This window comes from Aquarana catesbeiana, linkage group LG02, assembly GCF_042186555.1.
Source record: "Aquarana catesbeiana isolate 2022-GZ linkage group LG02, ASM4218655v1, whole genome shotgun sequence".
Taxonomy (NCBI): Eukaryota; Metazoa; Chordata; class Amphibia; order Anura; family Ranidae; genus Aquarana; species Aquarana catesbeiana.
Window position 1 is genome coordinate 581,318,538 of NC_133325.1, and position 18,662 is coordinate 581,337,199.

At 46.4% G+C, this 18,662-nt stretch overlaps 1 protein-coding gene across 1 annotated transcript in view; it reads right to left on the reverse strand.

Moving 5' to 3' along the window:
• SLC9A1 (solute carrier family 9 member A1) overlaps nt 1–18,662 on the reverse strand; it is a 150,293-nt gene that overhangs the window by 29,021 nt on the left and 102,610 nt on the right. The window contains exons 7-9 of the mRNA XM_073616168.1: nt 12,844–12,914; nt 10,957–11,130; nt 249–360 (exon numbers count right to left, since the gene is read on the reverse strand). Coding sequence (XP_073472269.1) covers nt 249–360; nt 10,957–11,130; nt 12,844–12,914 — 357 coding nt within the window. The remainder of the gene's footprint in view (nt 1–248; nt 361–10,956; nt 11,131–12,843; nt 12,915–18,662) is intronic.

Here is an 18,662-nt window from a genome sequence, read left to right on the forward strand (position 1 = left end):
GCACTGTAACAGGGCCTTAACACCCTCTGCTACAACTTCCTCTCCTCTAGTGATGCCGATTACAAAACGCTAACAAAAAAGACAATCTGTTATTTGTTACCAGTCGTTTGATTTTCTTGAATGCATATAAAAAAATAAAAAATAAATAAATTTTTACATCCCCACATGGCTCTTAAACTTGCAGCTTTTTTTTTTTTTTATTTAACAAAATGGCAAATGTTTCTGAAAAAAAAGTTTAGCTATCTTACCCTTTGGCGAGTCTTTTGCAAGTTTGTGCGCAGGATCTTGCGTATCTCTTCCTCTTTCACCTTGGACAATGCTGGAAGGATTCTCTCCGGCTTAGGTTTAGTTTGGATATTTCTAAAGAAAAGAAAAAAAAAAAACCTTTGGTCTTCACACACGGATTATCTCAACCAGTCAATGACTGTCTGAAGCCACAGCCAAAGTCTGGGAAGCTGAGCACTGAAGCAGACCATACAGGGCTCACATTTCTGCCGAAATAGGATTTTTGACCTACCGTAAAATCAGTTTCTCTGAGTTCATTGAAAGACACAGCGCTTCCTTATTCAGAACCATAGGGTTATATCGCCCCCTACAGGAGTAGGACACTAGGCAGAAAAAAAAAAAAAAAAGAAGACTTGGCTACACCCATGGGCAGTCTTAGGCGATATACACCCCCCTCTCTGCTATAGGCCTTCCGTTTTGTCCCAAGCAGTGTCAGAAGCATTAAAAACTCCATAGAGGGGTGGGTGCTGTGTCTGTCAATGAACTAAATCAAAAATCCTATTTTCTCCTTCGTTCATTGACAGACACAGCGTTTCCTTATTCAGAACCATAGGGACATCCCAAAGCAGTGCCAAACATGAGGGGCGGGACAATGAAAAATCCCAAGGCTAACAAGAGCCAACAAGGTAACAGGAGCTCAACACAGAAACAAACTGGAGCCCAACCTGAACAATACCCCTTCAAGAGGGAATAGACCCTCTAAACAGCAGCCTGCAACAAGTTGCGGCCAAAAGAAGCATCCTCAGATGCCAGCACTTTTGTGAAAGTGTACACCGACGACCAAGTGGCCGCCTTGCAAACCAGCATAGCTGACACCTGATGATGGAAGGCCCCAGAAGCAATAAAGCAGTCAAGTAGAATGCGCCGTGACAGGGAAAGGAGGAACCCAACACCTGATAGAATAGACCAGAGTCATTGTCTGTCGGAGCCATCTAGAAAGGTCGCAGAAGAAGCAGACAGCCCCCTTTTTGGCCCGTCCATGATCACAAACAGTGAGTCTGATCTCCGAAAAGGCCCTGTGACTGCCAAATGCACCCGAATCGCCCGAACACATCCAGAGCATGCAAGGTAAATCCCTTAGGACATTTTGACCTGGGACACAGGGAGGGCAATACAACGTCCTTAATCAAAAGGAATCAGAGGAGGGAACCACGGACAAGGGCGAAGAACCACATAATCTTTGTGGATCACCAGGTAAGAAGTATGACATGGTAACGCCTACAGTTCCGACAATCTGCGAACAGAGATGATAGCAACCAAAAAAAGCTACCTTCTGGGACAGAGCAAGCAGAAGAACCTCCTGAATATTTTCAAAGGGAGGCTCCTATAGAACCAAACGCACCAATAGTAGATCCCACAGCGGTAGAAGCTATCGCACCAGTGGAGGCAGATGTTGAACCTCTTGATTAAGAGTATGCAAGAGGGAGTGTGAGACCAGGGGACGCTGAAGAAAACCACCAAGGCCGACACCTGGCCCTTGATGGTACTCAAGGCCAAGTTCTGCTCAACCGTCCCGTGAAGGTCAGTCGAGATCTAAGCCACCGAGAAAGAACGAGGGTAAATGGCAAGCACCTCACACCAGGATATGTATGCTATCCATGTCCGGTGGTAAATCTTCCCAGAGGAAGGCTTCCTAGCCTTCAGCAGCGTCATAACTTTAGCACCTGGCTCATAACAGCCAGGTCTTCAAAAACCGGTGTCTGAAACAGGATGGAAGATCGGCCCGTGGGACAGTAGAACCTCCCTGAGCGGCAGTCGCCAAGGGAGATCAGCGACCAAGCGCACCAGGTCGGCGTACCAAGACTGACAAGACCATCCGGGCCCACCAGAATGACTGGAATCCCTTCAGCCTTGATCCTGTGCAAAAGCCACAGCAGAATCTTGAGAGGCGGAGAGGCGTAGATCCGACTATACCGGCCCCACCAGAGCATCTGCAAGGTCCACGAGAGGAGCCCCTGACCTTGCCAGAAACCTCAGTACCGTTCCGTTAAGCCGGGACGCCAACAGGTCTACCTTGGGAGGACCCCATCGGAGACATATCCAATGAAACATGTCCTGGTGAAGGGACCACCCCGTAGACCAACACTACCCGACTGAGGCAACCGCCTGCCATTTTTCCAACCCTAGAATGCATACGACGGAGAGAGCCGGAATAAAGCATTCTGCCCACCGGAGGTTGCTGGCTACTGTCAGGGCTACCAACGCACTCTTCATTTCACCCTGGTGATTGACATAGACCACCACCATGGAATCGTCCGACTGGAGCCATACCCGGAGCCCCCAAAGTCAACCTCCAAGATCCATACATATAGTCTGATCGCTCGAAGTCCCAGGATAATCGATTGGCAGTCCGGATTCCTCCAGCGTCCCACCCAGACAGACTGGCTTTGGTGGTGACCACTGTCCAATACAAGAGGAGAAAGGATGTGCCCTGCCGAAATCCCGGAGAGTGAAACCACCAGACCAGGTACCCCCGGTTTTCTGGCTCAGCCGAATCTGATAGCCCAGAGACCTCGGGCACTTTACGTCAGGATCTCACTTGAAAGGAGCTTGTATGGAACTGCGCAAATGGAACCGCCTCGAAGGTAAATACCATCAGGCCCAACACCCACCTGCAGGACCGCAGGGAGGCCCACCTGCGAGACAACAGTAGTTGAAATGCAGCATGCAACTTCTGGAGTTTGTCCAGAGGAAGAAACACTCTGGCCAGAGATGAAATCAGAGTCAGGCCCAGATAATCCAATTTTATGGAAGGAGCCAGAGCAGACTTCAGGTAGTATAGAAGCCAACTGAAAACTGAGGTCTGTATAGCGAGCTACGGCGCTCCTCAGGGTAGCCGAGGACTCTGCTTGCAGAAGATTGTCCAAGCAGCCCAGGACCACAATCCCCACTTACGTAACCACACCAGAACTGGTGTCAACACCTTTGTGAGAACCCGAGGGGTGGAGGCGAGACCAAAAGTCAAAACTGCGAGCTAAAAATGCTCTTTTCCCACAGTAAAACGGAGGAAGTGTTGGTGTTGGGCAAATATTGGAGTGCGTAAATAAGCATCCGTGATGTCAACAGAAGCCCGAAAGTCCCCATGATGAAGGGATGCCACCACCATGTGGCTGGACTCCATTCTGTACCCACTGGAACCGGGACAAGCACATCATGAAGCAACAGGGCTTGCACAGCCCCAAGGAGAACCGCCAACAGTCCGGTGACAGACGCCAATTGGAAGGAAAAAACCCTTCTCTGGGTTCAAGGCCGGAACACTAGGAAATAGGTGAGGGCACGCCTTCATGAAGGGGCCTTGTCCTTGGGTTTAGGAAGCCCCACTCTCGGCTCCATTGCACGCTGAGAAGCAGGACCGCATCTGCTACGAGGCCCCCCCCCCCCCCCCATTTCAGACTGTGGAAGACATTTACACTTCCCTCCTGTGAGGCTCGTAACAATGTCATCCAGGGTAGTCACAAACAGACAATTGCCTTGAAATGGTAACCCAGTCAGACCTTTTTTAGAAGCTCAGTCCGCAGACCAACACTTAAGCCCCAATACATGTCTAAGCACCACTGCAGAAACAGAGAGCTTAGCAGCCAAGGGAACTGCGTCCAAGAGGCATTGCCAACTCAGCGAAAGCAGAGGGAATCTGCTTCCCCTCCAGGTATGTCAGCCGGATCCTTAAAAGTCAGAGACTCCTCCCAGAATCATGGTCACCTCACACAACCTAGAGACAGGGGGATCCACTACTGGTGGAACAGTCCACTCCTTAAGTAAGGACCCCATAAAGGGGTACCTCACAGCAAAGCGTATTTGGAACCACAAAGGGACGCTTTGGACACTCCCAGACTTTACGAACAAATATCCCAAAATAGGAGGGAGAAGGGAAGGCTTTTGCCATGCGAGACAGTTTATGGGTGCCAAAGGGACCGGCACCTCGGCCACATCCTCCAGCTTTAAAGTTTCCCACACAGATGTAATAAGGGAGACAACCAGCACCTTCTTGTGCGTCACTGCAGCTGTGGAGGAACAACCTCACTGACAGGACAGGGAGTGTGGCCACCAACCCCGCAAGGTGGGCCACATCCACAGCGGCAGAGCCAGACATAGCATAAGTCGAGACCGATGAGGCGGGGGGGGGGGGGAATGCCATTTACTAGCCTATATGCCTAAGCACAACCTGTGAAACCGCAGAACACACAGGGGAGCCGCCGACTGAGACCTCCGCCGCTTTAGGCCCCGCACAGGGGCGTCACCAAGGTCCTCACATACCTTGCACAGAGGGCACCATTGGACTCCTAACAGGGGCACTGGCTGAGACCCCAGCACAGGGGGAACCACTGAACGCCTCACAGGGGGCACTGGCTGAGACCCTGCACAGAGGAGCACCTACGGATGCCCTACACAAGGGACACTACTGGGCCCTTCACAGGGGGCACTGGCTGAGGCCCTCACGGGGGGCATCCACTAAGGCCCCTCACAGGGGGTGCCTATGGAGGGCCCACTTAAAACAATCCCCCCAAAATCGGGTCGCACTCAGAGCCCCCACAGCGCCGTCCCTCTGGAAGAAGGCGTCTGGCGTGGCCGTGCCGACTATAAGGCCCCAGCCTAAATTTTCGTCTGCCTGCCACGAGTGCACAGGTCCTTGGTGGGACCGGACCAGGCTAGAGCAGAGGAAGGAGGGCAGATGCCCGCAACGGAAAGCAGCGACCTCTGCCGTCCACTCTAGGGCCGCCCGTTGCCCAGTCGAGGAGTTGATTGTAGATCTCACAGGAAAAAAATCCAAAAGAGAAAAAAAAAGTAGCTTACACCCTGTTCCAAATTATTATGCCAGTGATATTTTTCTCATTTACCTAAATAATTGATGTAAACAACAGTCAGCATAATTCTTATGTTATCAACTATTACAATGCACTGTTCCAAATTATTATGCACAGTAAGTTTCAAAACACTTTATAGGTTGTAAAGAACTGAAAATTGTCATTTGTTGTGTTTGCAGCATATTTACTGAAATCAAAAGCCATTTCAATCAAACTTTGAACAACATTTTAATTTTTTAAACATTTTAACAGGTCACGTTACATTTTAACATAGGACCCCTTATTTGATAGCAGCTTCACAAGTCTTGCATCCATTGAACTTGTGAGTTTTTGGGCAGTTTCTGCTTGAATTTGTTTGCAAGATGTCAGAATAGCCTCCCAGAGCTGCTGTTTGGATGTAAACTGCCTCCCACCCTCATAGATCTTTTGTTTGAGGATGCTCCAAAGGTTCTCAATAGGATTGAAGTCAGGGGAGGATGGAGGCCACATCATGACTTTCTCTCCTTTTATCCCCATAGCAGCCATTGATGCAGAGGTATTTTTTGCAGCATGAGATGGTGCATTGTCATGCATGAAGATGATTTTATTACGGAAAGCATAGTTCTTCCTTCTGTACCAGGGAAGGAAGTGGTGAGTCAGAAACTCCACATACTCTGCAGAGGTCATCTTTACACCTTCTGGGACCCTAAAGGGGCCGACCAGCTCTCTTCCCATGATTCTGGCCCAAAACATGACTCCACCACTGCCTTGCTGACGTCGCAGCCTTGTTGGAACAGGGTGGCCATCCACCAACCATCCATCTGGACCATTGGTTAGTGGTGGCTGAATGGAAAGTTTATGCACAGTTGCAAGACTCTGAAAGACTCTACACCTTGATGTCCGTGGGACTCCAGGAGGCACCAGCAGCTTCAAATATCTGTTTGCTGCACTGTAATGGTGTTTTAGCAGCTGCTCTCTTTATCCGATGCATGGATCGGACAGAAACCTTCCTCAATGTGCCTTTATCTTGACAATACCCGTCTGTGCCTTGAATCAGCCACATATCTCTTAAGAGTGCGATGATCGCGCTTAAGTTTTCATGAAATATCTAATGTTTTCATACCTACTGAACTATTTTACTCTTTTCGGCAGCAGAGAGATCCCTTTTCTTCCCCATATTGCTTGAAAATGGTGCTCTGCTTAATAATGAGGAACGCCCTCCTTTAGTAGTTTTTCCTTTAATTGGGCTCACCTGGCAATCTAATTATCACAGGTGTCAGAGATTGTTTTCAGTGATCAAAAGAGCCCTGAGACACAATGCCATCCATGAGTTAAACTGAAAAACAAATATTTAATCTTTGTTACACTGAAATAGAATTTGCATAATAATTTGGAACAGGGTGTAAAAAGCAAAAACAAAAAATTGCCAGGACCAGAGATCCCAGCAGGAAACTAGGTCCTTACTCCTGACTAGGCAGAAAAAAAACTGAAAGGCCTATAGCAGAGAGGGGGGTGTATATCACCTAGGACTGCCCATGGGCGTAGCTTAGCCTTTTTTTGCCTAGTGTCCTACTCCTTGTAGGGGGCGATATAACCCTATGGTTCTGAATAAGGAAGCACTGTGTCTGTCGATGAACGAATGAGAAATATAATTTATACTATAAATTGGAGCTTTACCAGTGAGTTAGTGGGAATGACCTGAGGAAGGAGGCCATGCCTCCGAACGCATTGTCATGGGAACCGTGTGTTGTCCTCACTCTCTTCCCCCCTGTATCCTGCTTGTGTGGGTTTGTGTGTCCTCGAAGAGCAGCGCCGGCTGGACCAGATTCATGCACATTAGGATCTGCATGTTGAGCGTGGCGGTGGACAGCCTTGGATGTGCGGCCAGGATTTGGGCAGCTAGGTTGAACATCCATGGCTCCCCCTTTACCTGTCGGGATCTTGAGGTGGTTACAGGAGTGCGGTCACAGTGGAATCCTTATGCTGCATCTATCTTCACACAATGCGAGTTTGACCATTGTAGTGTTTTTAACTTTACCATATTAAAGCCGAGTTACACTAGGGCGGCTTTGCGCTCTTCTTTTTATGTTTTGTCTAGATGTGTTTCTGCCACCCAGAGAATCCATAGAGAGCAGCAGCACCCTTTGACTTGTCTAATTATCACCAATAGCCAGCTGGAGGCTGGGTTCACACTGGTGCGACACGACAGCCGTCCTACTTTGGATCCGACTTTGCCCTGCGACATGAAGCCGGCATGTGTCCGACTTTCAATGAACGGGGATCCGACTTGGATCCCCGCCAATGCCCGGCACTGTGTTTGGTATGAATCTTTAGGGGGAACTCCGCGCCAAATTTTAAATAAAAAACCGGCATGGGTTCCCCCTCCAAGAGCATACCAGGCCCTTGGGTCTGGTATGGACCTTAAGGGGAACCCCCTACGCCGATAAAAACGGCGTGGGGGTCCCCCCCAATCCATACCAGACCCTTATCCGAGCACGCAGCCCGGCCGGACAGGAATGGGGGTGGGGACGAGCGAGCGCCCCCCCCCCCCCCTCCTGAACCGTACCAGGCCGCATGCCCTCAACATGGGGGGTTGGTGCCTTGGGGGAGGGGGCGCGCTGCGGCCCCCCACCCCAAAGCACCTTGTCCCCATGTTGATGAGGACAAGGGCCTCTTCCCGACAACCCTGGCCGTTGGTTGTCGGGGTCTGCGGGCGGAGGGCTTATCGGAATCCAGGAGCCCCCTTTAATAAGGGGGCCCCCAGATCCCGGCCCCCCCACCCTATGTGAATGAGTATGGGGTACATGGTACCCCTACCCATTCACCTAGGGAAGTGTCAATAAAAAAAACCACAGTACACAGGTTTCAAAATTAATTTATTGGGCAGCTCCAGTATCTTCTTCCGACTTCTCCCGGTGTTCCGCCTCTTCTCCCGGGCCCCGCCGCTATCTTCTTCCAGCTCTATTGCCAGCGAGGGGCCCGGTCTGCTGCCGCTGTCTTGTCGCCGCTGTCTCGCCGGTTCTTCTCTTCATCGCTTCTTCCGATGTTAACACGACGCTCTCCCCGGCTGGAATGCTCTCTGTGCGCTCTGCTCTGACTTATATAGGCGGTGACCCCGCCCCCTTATGCCGTCACAGTCTCTGGGCATGCTGGGACTGTGACGGCATAAGGGGGCGTGGTCATCGGTTGATGACCACGCCCCCTAAAACGTCACAGTCCCAGCATGCCCAGGGACTGTGACGGCATAAGGGGGCGGGGTCACCGCCTATATAATTCAGAGCGGAGCGCCCAGAGTGCATTCCAGCCCCAGAGAGCGTCGTGTCAACATCAGGAGAAGAGGGCAGAAGGCAGAAGATTGAAGACCGGGCTCCTCCGCTATAGCAAAAGAGCGGCAAAAGAGCAGAAGATAGCGGAGGAGCCCGGCAGAAGACCCGGAGAGTGCGGAGAGACCCCCGAAGAGAAGAAGGCAGCAGACCGGGCTCCTCCGCTATAGCAAAAGAGCAGAAAATAGCGGAGGAGCCCGGCAGAAGACCCGGAGAAGAACCGGAGAGACCCCCGAAGTCGGAAGAAGACCCCCGGAGCTGTCTAATAAATTACTTTAAAAATCTGTGTAGTGTTTTTTTTTAATTGCCACTTTTTCCCTAGGTGAATGGGTAGGGGTACGATGTACCCCATACTCATTCACATAGGGTGGGGGGCCGGGATCTGGGGGCCCCCTTATTAAAGGGGGCTCCCGGATTCCGATAAGCCCCCGCCCGCAGACCCCGACAACCAACGGCCAGGGTTGTCGGGAAGAGGCCCTTGTCCTCATCAACATAGGGACAAGGTGCTTTGGGGTGGGGGGGCCGCAGCGCGCCCCCTCCCCCAAGGCACCACCCCCCATGTTGAGGGCATGCGGCCTGGTACGGTTCAGGAGGGGGGGGCGCTCGCTCGTCCCCACCCCCATTCCTGTCCGGCCGGGCTGCGTGCTCGGATAAGGGTCTGGTATGGATTGGGGGCGACCCCCCACGCCGTTTTTTCGGCGTAGGGGGTTCCCCTCAAGGTCCATACCAGACCCAAGGGCCTGGTATGCTCTTGGAGGGGGAACCTATGCCGGTTTTTTATTTAAAATTTGGCGCGGAGTTCCCCCTCAAGAACATCTGAGCACAAGTCGCGTGCCGAAGTCGGATCATGCAAGACGGCAATCCGACTTTGATCCGACTTCAATGATAGTCAATAGGCTGAAGTAGGATCAAAGTCGGACCAAAGTAGTACAGGGAGCATTTCTAAAGTCGGAACGACTTGTGTCGGACCAGTTAGGACGGCTCCCATAGCGAAACATTAAATTTCACACGTCATGCGACATGAGCTCCCAATGTCGGAACGTTTGTCGGACCAGTGTGAACCCAGCCGGAGGGCTATACCAAAAACTTTTGATCAGCGCACCTGCTAGTCATTTCTTTCTTGTGTGTATTTTGTTCACACACACAGTGCATTTCTGATTCCAGGAGTTAGAGCACAGCTGCATTCTCAACAGGCTGACAGATACTGCAGCTATTTGCAGGTAATCTCATGTCCTGGACACAAAACTGAGCTACTCAAATCCCTATATGCAAGTTTTTACGCATAGCATAGTAAAAGCCCAGAATTCTACTTTAAAAGTTGCACTAGAGAAGGTTATCTAAAGGAGGCAGGTATACAAACTCCAGGCCTCATCCTTATCAAGGCTGCCCACAAACTGATGGATGTTGATTATATAAACATGCTACAGGAACTAAAGATGCAGTAATTTAAACTTTGTTAGGGTTAGAAAAAGTAGGTCAGGAAAAACAAGAAACAGTGGGGTTGATTTACTAAAGGCAAATCCACTTTTCACTGCAAGTGCACTTGGAAGTGCAATCGCTGTAGATCTAAGGGGAAGATCTGAAATGAGGGGGAAGCTCTGCTGATTTTATCACCCAATCATGTGCAAGCTAAAATGCTGTTTATTTTCCTTGCATGTCCCCCTCAGATCTACAGCGACTGCACCTCCAAGGGCAGTGCAAAGTGGATTTGCCTTTAGTAAATCCCTATGTGTGCCTAGAAGCAAAAACAGAAAAGCAGCAATATCAAAGCATCTTTGACGTTATAGGCAGGGGCATATGAAACCACATGTACCCTGAGACAATGAAAAATTAAGAGTATAATGTTAGTTGAGAAAAAGTTATTAAAATAAGCAGACTTTATATCAGGAGAAAACCATTTTAATATAAATATATGAAAATGTACGTAAAAACTCAGTATGGAGGTAATAAAATGTGTATATGTGTTGCTCATCTAAAATACAGGCTGGTCATATTAGGCCTGGTTCACACCTATGCAGGTTGCAGTTTGCATATTCCAGGTGCGCTTTTCAATACATGTTTTTGATCCATTAAAGTCTATGGAACCAAAAACCAGAAACAAAAAAGTCCCTGGCCCTTTCCACAAAATGCATAAAACATGACCCCTAGGAAACACTGCTAAATGGACTGTTTGAGGAGTTTTTGCACTGCTACTGAATTAAGGGTCACTGAAATATTAAAAGCTGCTGTGTGGCTTTTAGCACTAAATCATAAAAAAAAAAAAAAAAAAATCTTCACACTGAAAACAGCTTTCACATCTATTCAGAATAATGCACTGATCAACACTGCTCATAATTAGTGTTCAGTAAGTGGTCATCCTATGCTCCTAAACTGCTTCTATCCTAAACACAGAGCATGCAACTATTATACAGGTTAAAACACTGATTAAAAAAAAGCAACTATATTTAATGTATGTAGACACCAAGCATAACTTTTTATTCTTTCCATTGCCTCATCTATTCATAGTGAAAAGGTTTTGGCTGGAGCTGCACTTTATATGCGATTAATGAATGTGCCATCATACTTACAGCATGGAAACGGTAGAAACAGTGGATGGGATTTTTCCAATGCCCCCGCTCTCTACCAATTCTATTGCCTGCTTCATCTCCATTTTGTGATAAAAGGCAATGAGCTGAGGCTCTGTGGACCGCTCCCCTGCAATAAGGCACTTCTTCACATAAGTTTTATTAAAACGATTCAGCCTATGTAGTAGAGCAAATGAGAGAATGTTTTAATATTAGTTAGTTTTGAGCAATATTTTAATAGTTTTTTTTTTAATGCGCAGTTTTAATGGAAAATATTTTATATGGTCAAGCCCCCCCAGAGAATTAGGCATTCTATGTATTTAAGATTCAAATATAAAAAGTCTGTTCTGTATATTATTATACACAAAAGTGAATTATTCCAGGACAGGAAATGAGTCTTCGGTGCTACTGCAACTTTTTTTTAGAAGTAGGATTCCAGGTATCATTTCACTTTAAAGTGGAATTCAAGGCTAGAATTACTTAAAACTGCTCCCTGCTCCCCTTTAACTCCCATTCTAACTACCCAGTAGAAGGCAGATGCTTATATTCTCAGCGCCCCCTGGTCTGGTCACATGATTTCCCCAGTGGCCAGCTTCAGGGGAAAGAGAAGAGTGCCCACAACGGATGGAATGACTGGGCTTACCATGGGGCACCCATTGTCGGCTGCCCCTCTTCTCCCCTAAGTGGGCAGCTGGGAGCTGATCACGTGACTGAACCACTGTGAGAATAGGCAAGTATAAGCATTTTCCTTCTTCAGGGTAATTAGTAGATGGGTTGAAGCAGTTTTAGTTTTCGTTTAACGTGTACCGTTTTCGTACGAGCCAAAAAGTCAGAAACAAAAAGACTGCGCATGATCAGAAATGAAAAAAACAAAACAAAAAATAAAAAGCTTGCCGTACGAGGATTTTTATACAAATTTTCCTTCATCAGCTCCATTTTGCTGTGAAACGAGAAAAAACAGACAGACAATCGTTCGCCCGATTTTCTTATAGGGTGTGCCACACTTTACTGAACATGTGAAGTACAGTGTACATCCTCAGCATGGGTTGATGCCAAGATGATTTGACTCCTGTGCACAAGTTATATAATCTCCAGCCAATCAAACAAAATGGCTGAATATGCCAAATCTGGAAAATTAACTCAGAAAACAAAAAAAAGGCATGGTTGGCAAAAGAGTGTTTGCAGCTGTCTTTAGAGGGGAGGAGCGTATAGCAAATTTGAATTCTGCTTAAAAAAAAAAAATATATATAAAAAAAATAAATAATACACAAAACTCATTAAGTACTTTTTTAAATTTTGGACAGAGTGGTGAGGGATTAGAACACCTGTGATATTTTCATTGCCATTTGTGTCACAGTTAGGGAGATTCACCCTCTATTTGTCCTGTTTACCATTAAAAAAAAAAAAAATTTGGGTTGTCTCCAGAAAATTAATAGAGCAGAAATCTTTCAATGGGGAGGCTAGTTCTGGTGATCCGGGGAATCCCTGGGGATTGCCTTAAAGCGAATTCACGCATAGTTCGGTGACTGGTGTTTTACTGCATTGGAAACCACCTGTCACTGCAAGGACACAGAAAATAGTTGCTTTGAGTTGTGTATTATGCGCAAAATTGTGTACCACACTGCCCACTACCGCAGGGGTAAAGCGCTCTGGCAGTTGCCTGTTCTAGTGTGAATTCGCCCTTAATATGCAGGGATTTTCTCACTTCCCGTTTTAGCTAAGAAACAGGAAGTGAAGGTAAATCTCCCCAATGGGACACAGATGGAAAAAAACGACAGGGGTTATAACTCTCCCTTACTCCATCCAGTTAATTATAGTCTAACAGAATTCTATTTAATAAGATTCTTTTAGCTTTCATTTATTATACATTAAGAGTTTTGCATGACTCACTTGTCTTTCCAATGATGATGACCATAGTGACCACATACATCCTCAATTCCAGTTAAAAGGTGATCAAGGAACTATAAAATAAATAAATAAATAAATAAAATAAATAAAAGTGGGAGAAGAACACACACAACAGCATTAGTCTTACTGCAAACATGTTAAAATGTGTTCGTGACAATCAGGTAGTTTTACAGCTAGCCTTGTAGAAATTTACAATGCTACTGGATTTGCAATATGAAAAGCTATTATGAGAACAAGGTGGACACCATTTTGTCAGATTCTTCTGCAAAATGCTAGTGACCTGCTCTGCTGGCCAATGAACTAAAATATTTTCTGAGTCACTATCCCTAATGAAGTATGCAGCAAGCAAAGTCAGACACTCTGTTCTACAGGATTCTTTTAACATGTAAGTGTCCAAAGAGTGGGACAGCGATTTACAATGTTTGAAGCTGTTCTATAATTAGGGGATCACCATGTTGACATCAATTGCTTCATTCAGTAAAGCAATGCAGACAACTCTCATGGCTTCTTCAGTCTTGTTCATTTTAGTACAGCAAAACGTATGAATTCTGATGCATAGAAATGCATTTCATGTAGAAATCATATTCTTTACTATGGAGATGGTTCACATCTTTGCACTTCAATTTGGTGTAAAACTAAAAAGGTCTGAATGTACCATACCTATTAGTGTCTGTCACACACACACACACAATGCACATGAAACAGCACGAATAGGGCCTTGGGCATACTGGTCAGGACTTCTTACAGCCTTACTGAATCTTTAAACTTTGGCAAAACTTCACAAAGTGTGCTGGAACCCCAATAACAAATTATTAGCAAATTAGATAAGGCCAAGAAGTGGCAAACTACCCTAGTTGTAAAGCCCAATTCCAGCCAAAAGAAAAGTTTAGAGAATCTGTTAGCTTTTATTACTGTATGCAAGTCTACTGGTAAGATTCACCATCATCTGTGGCTTTAGGAGAACTGAGTGGACAAGGAGCCATCGAGACAGGCAGCCAAAGACAGTAATAAAGAAAAAAAAGTTCCTTCCTGATCTCCTGGGAGGCAGATTTGTCTATCCATTAGAATGCATGTGTTTCCACTGTGGAGACGCTCATAAATTTAGTAGTGTTAGGACTGCAAGCAATACAGGGTGCCTTGAAGAGGCCTTGCAGCTTATGCATACGTTTGCAAATGTGTGCCAACTAAACCCCTGTTTTTAACAGGTTAATTCAGTTGGTAAGCAGATTGGTTGGTTAGCTGAGCTGGGAATTTCCTCTGGTTTGGTCTTTCAGGCAAATCTAATATTTCCTGATCAACTGGTGTTACCTCTAAATATTAAATATCCAACGTCGCCGGAATGACGTCACATGCGTTCAGCGCAATCTCCTATTGGGTGAGTATATCTTCCCCATTTTAGCTTGGATTGGTTGCGGGAAATGATGCGTCCCGCTGGGTGTGTCATCTCCTGGCCTGACATCCTGTTGGTAGACGGAAGTCACGTGCCCCTAGATGTCGTCACGTGAGAGGTGACGCCGTTCATATCATAATCCGATTGGATTTACCATACCGAGGCTTGGATGCTTACCAGCTTTAGAGCTATTGTGATAGGCTGATTGCTTATGTTGACGCCATTCTTCGGCAACCCGGAAGTGGCGATATACATGGCGCGAACAGCTGCTATTATTTGGTAATCATACATTATATATATATATATATATATATATATATATATATATATATATATATATATATATATATATATATATATATATATATATATATATGCAAGAGTGGCAGACAGTCATATACCCCAGTTGAAGTCCTATCGGACGAAATGCGTCGGTTTGTTATGCCTGTCTTGCCACCATTTGATTTAAGCGCTTTTTTATATTACCTTACACCTGACTCTTATCTTTAAGCCAGTGTGTGTTTTATTGCTTCGTTTTTAAATAAAGCTTTAACATAGCTGATTTACACTATGGGGAAGTCTTCTTTTTGATCCCTATCTTATCTGAGGACCTATACCCACTCCATGGAGTCAGTGCTTTCTGTGAGCAGTTCCAGTTGTTGAGACCAGAGAGGTCCGGTTGGTGAGTTCCACAGTTTTCCTCATCGCCTTCAGCAGCCGTGGAATCAGCCCTCCTGCTCCATTACAAGCTTGTTTGACTCCCAAGCCGCTGGCTTGGGAGTCCATCATTTCCGGTAAGGGTATTTCTTCCTACTTTTCTCATATAGTTGGATTCCGTATCCTGTGAACGCCATCCCTGGATCCAAGGGCCCTATACTACCACTCTCGGCCATTGTTGATGGTCCCAGTTACATCTCCAGATGCCTATCTCCCTATACATGTTTGACTTTTAATTATGTCAGTTACCCATACGTTCATGCTGGATTTTCAGGACGGATAGCCATCCATATTACTATTGTGTCATATCACGGGTTTATTATGTATTTTTGTCACTGTATCTTTTGAGATGATTTAGCTAACTCACCGTTTGATTACGCCCTTCAACTATTTCAGAGACCTTTGTTAGTGGTTAGCTATCAGATTATATACGGTCCCTTTCTAGTGTTATATTAACACACTTATCGCACAGATTGTTTTTATTCTCACTTTGCACTTTTCACCTTTATTGGTGCCTAGCTATATAGCTTATATACGATTAATTTTGTGTTTCATTAATACACTTTGTTGTGCATATTGTCTTCCAGAGGTCCATTCTGTTAGGCTTTGCTCAATAACGCACATATAGATTTCTTTTAGCGCCACACTTACCCACATTATATTTATCAATAATAAACCTCATTTGCCACACAGTTGCCCAATTAAACACTGCAATGAGGTTAGGTTGAAGACATCCTGGAAGGACATTATTTCACTGCATAGCTTGGCATCATCTGCAAAAACTGAACTTTTAATCCCAGATCCTATATCATTTATAAAATAGGTTAAAAAGTATGTATCCCAACAATGAACCTTGGGGTACACCCCGATGACCTTAGACCATTCAGCGTATGAATATGAATACATTAGCCTTCTCTTTGTCCCCAGTCACCCACTCTAGATTACAAAATAATCGAAAGGACAAACAAATATGCTAAATACATTTTGTAGTCAACTCAGATTTGGTGTGTTGAGTGTTCCTTGTTTTTGTTTATTTTGAAAAGGGTCTACATGCTCAGATCTGACCTTTTTCATTGTTAATATATTTGAATTTTTTTGGGTTTGATCTGCTCTTTAAGGCAACCTGACATTTGTTTATCATCAATGAGTCTGACAGAAGTTCAGTCTGACGCCTTACAAATCTCAGCATGCCCCCGAAAAGCAAATGTCGGCACGGGTGACAGGTTCATGTACCTGCAGGAAACAGGTACTTGAATTTTTGGCAAGCATCGCATGTAAAGGTGCAATAAGGTCTAAGGTGTCCAAAAGACACTTGATCCCCATTGCGGCTGAGCTTCCTCCCTGCCATTGCAGCTATCACAAGTTATGTAGCTAGGTGGGTGGAGCATTCAGAGGCGCTAGTTTCCCAATAGGTCACTCCCCTTCTGATTGAAAGCAGGCAGATCCATGGCCAATAAGAAGCTTACTTTTGGCTATACAATCCACCCACTGCCTGCTGTCAATTACAAGGACAGTGCATTGCATACTAGTCCATTATGTGGTACTTGCCTGCAAAGAAAGCCCACGCTGTCCCCGCTGCAGGAAGCTTCAATCTTCACCCCTCTCCCTTCTGGGGCCATGGACCCTGGTTCTGTTACTGGCCAGAGTCGCATGCGCACGGGAGCAGACGGTCAAGGCACAGGCACTATAGAAACACCACGATCGTGCCCATGCGCCAATGTCGTCAGCGCAAGTGTATATTGTATACACGTACACACACACACACACACACACACACACACACACACACACACTCAGTAGAACATGCCAGGCACACATTACACCCCCTCCCCCATTACCCCCCGATCAAACCCCCCCCCCCCCCGTCACACTGACACCAAGCAGTTTTTTTTTTTTTTCTGATTACTGCATGGTGTCAGTTTGTGACAGTTAGTGTGGTAGGGCAGTTAGTGTTAGCCCCCTTTAGGTCTAGGGTACCCCCCCAACCAAGTTTTAACCCCTTGATCACCCCCAGTCGCCAGTGTCGCTAAGCGATCATTTTTCTGATCGCTGTATTAGTGTCACTAGTGACGCTAGTTAGGGAGGTAAATATTTACTTTCGCCGTCAGCGTTTTATAGCGACAGGGACCCCCATATACTACCTAATAAATGTTTTAACCCCTTGATTGCCCCCTAGTTAACCTTTTCACCACTGATCACCGTATAACCGTTACGGGTGACGCTGGTTAGTTTGTTTATTTTTTATAGTGTCAGGGCACCCGCCGTTTATTACAGAATAAAGGTTTAGCCCCCTGATCGCCAGGCGGTAATATGCGTCGCCCCAGGCAGCGTCAGATTAGCGCCAGTACTGGGTCTGGCAAGCACCAGACCCAGGCAGCGTCAGGTTAGCGCCAGTACCGCTAACACCCACGCACGCACAGTACACCTCCCTTAGTGGTATAGTATCTGAACGGATCAATATCTGATCCGATCAGATCTATACTAGCGTCCCCAGCAGTTTAGGGTTCCCAAAAATGCAGTGTTAGCGGGAACAGCCCAGATACCTGCTAGCACCTGCGTTCTGCCCCTCCGCCCGGCCTAGCTCAGCCCACCCAAGTGCAGTATCGATCGATCACTGTCACTTACAAAACATTAAACGCATAACTGCAGCGTTTACAGAGTCAGGCCTGATCCCTGCAATCGCTAACAGTTTTTTTGGTAGCGTTTTGGTGAACTGGCAAGCACCAGCGGCCTAGTACACCCCGGTCGTAGTCAAATCAGCACTGCAGTAACACTTGGTGACGTGGCGAGTCCCATAAGTGCAGTTCAAGCTGGTGAGGTGGCAAGCACAAGTAGTGTCCCGCTCCCGCTGCTAGGCCCGTCGTGCCCATAATGCCCTTCCTGCTGCATTCGCCAATCCTAATTGGGAACCCACCGCTTCTGCAGCACCCGTACTTCCCCCATTCACATCCCCAACCAAATGCAGTCGGCTGCATGAGAGGCATTTTCTTTATGTCCTCCCGAGTACCCCTACCCAACAAACCCCCCCCCCAAAAAGATGACGTGTCTGCAGCAAGTGCGGATATAGGCATGACACCCGCTATTATTTTCCCTCCTGTCCTGACAATCCTGGTCTTTGCATTGGTGAATGTTTTGAACGCTACCATACACTAGTTGAGTATTAGCGTAGGGTACAGCATTGCACAAACTAGGCACACTTTCACAGGGTCTCCCAAGATGCCATCGCATTTTGAGAGACCCGAACCTGGAACCGGTTACAGTTATAAAAGTTAGTTACAAAAAAAGTGTAAAAAAAAAAAAAATAGTTGTCGTTTTATTGTTCTCTCTCTCTCTATTCTCTCTCTATTGTTCTGCTCTTTTTTACTGTATGCTATTCTGCAATGTTTTATTGTTATTATGTTTTATCATGTTTGCTTTTCAGGTATGCAATTTTTTATACTTTACCGTTTACTGTGTTTTATTGTTAACCTTTTTTTGTCTTCAGGTACGCCATTTACGACTTTGAGTGGTTATACCAGAATGATGCCTGCAGGTTTAGGTATCATCTTGGTATCATTCTTTCAGCCAGCGGTCGGCTTTCATGTTAAAGCAATCCTAGCGGCTAATTAGCCTCTAGACTGCTTTTACAAGCAGTGGGAGGGAATGCCCCCCCACCATCTTCCGTGTTTTTCTCTGGCTCTCCTGTCTCAACAGG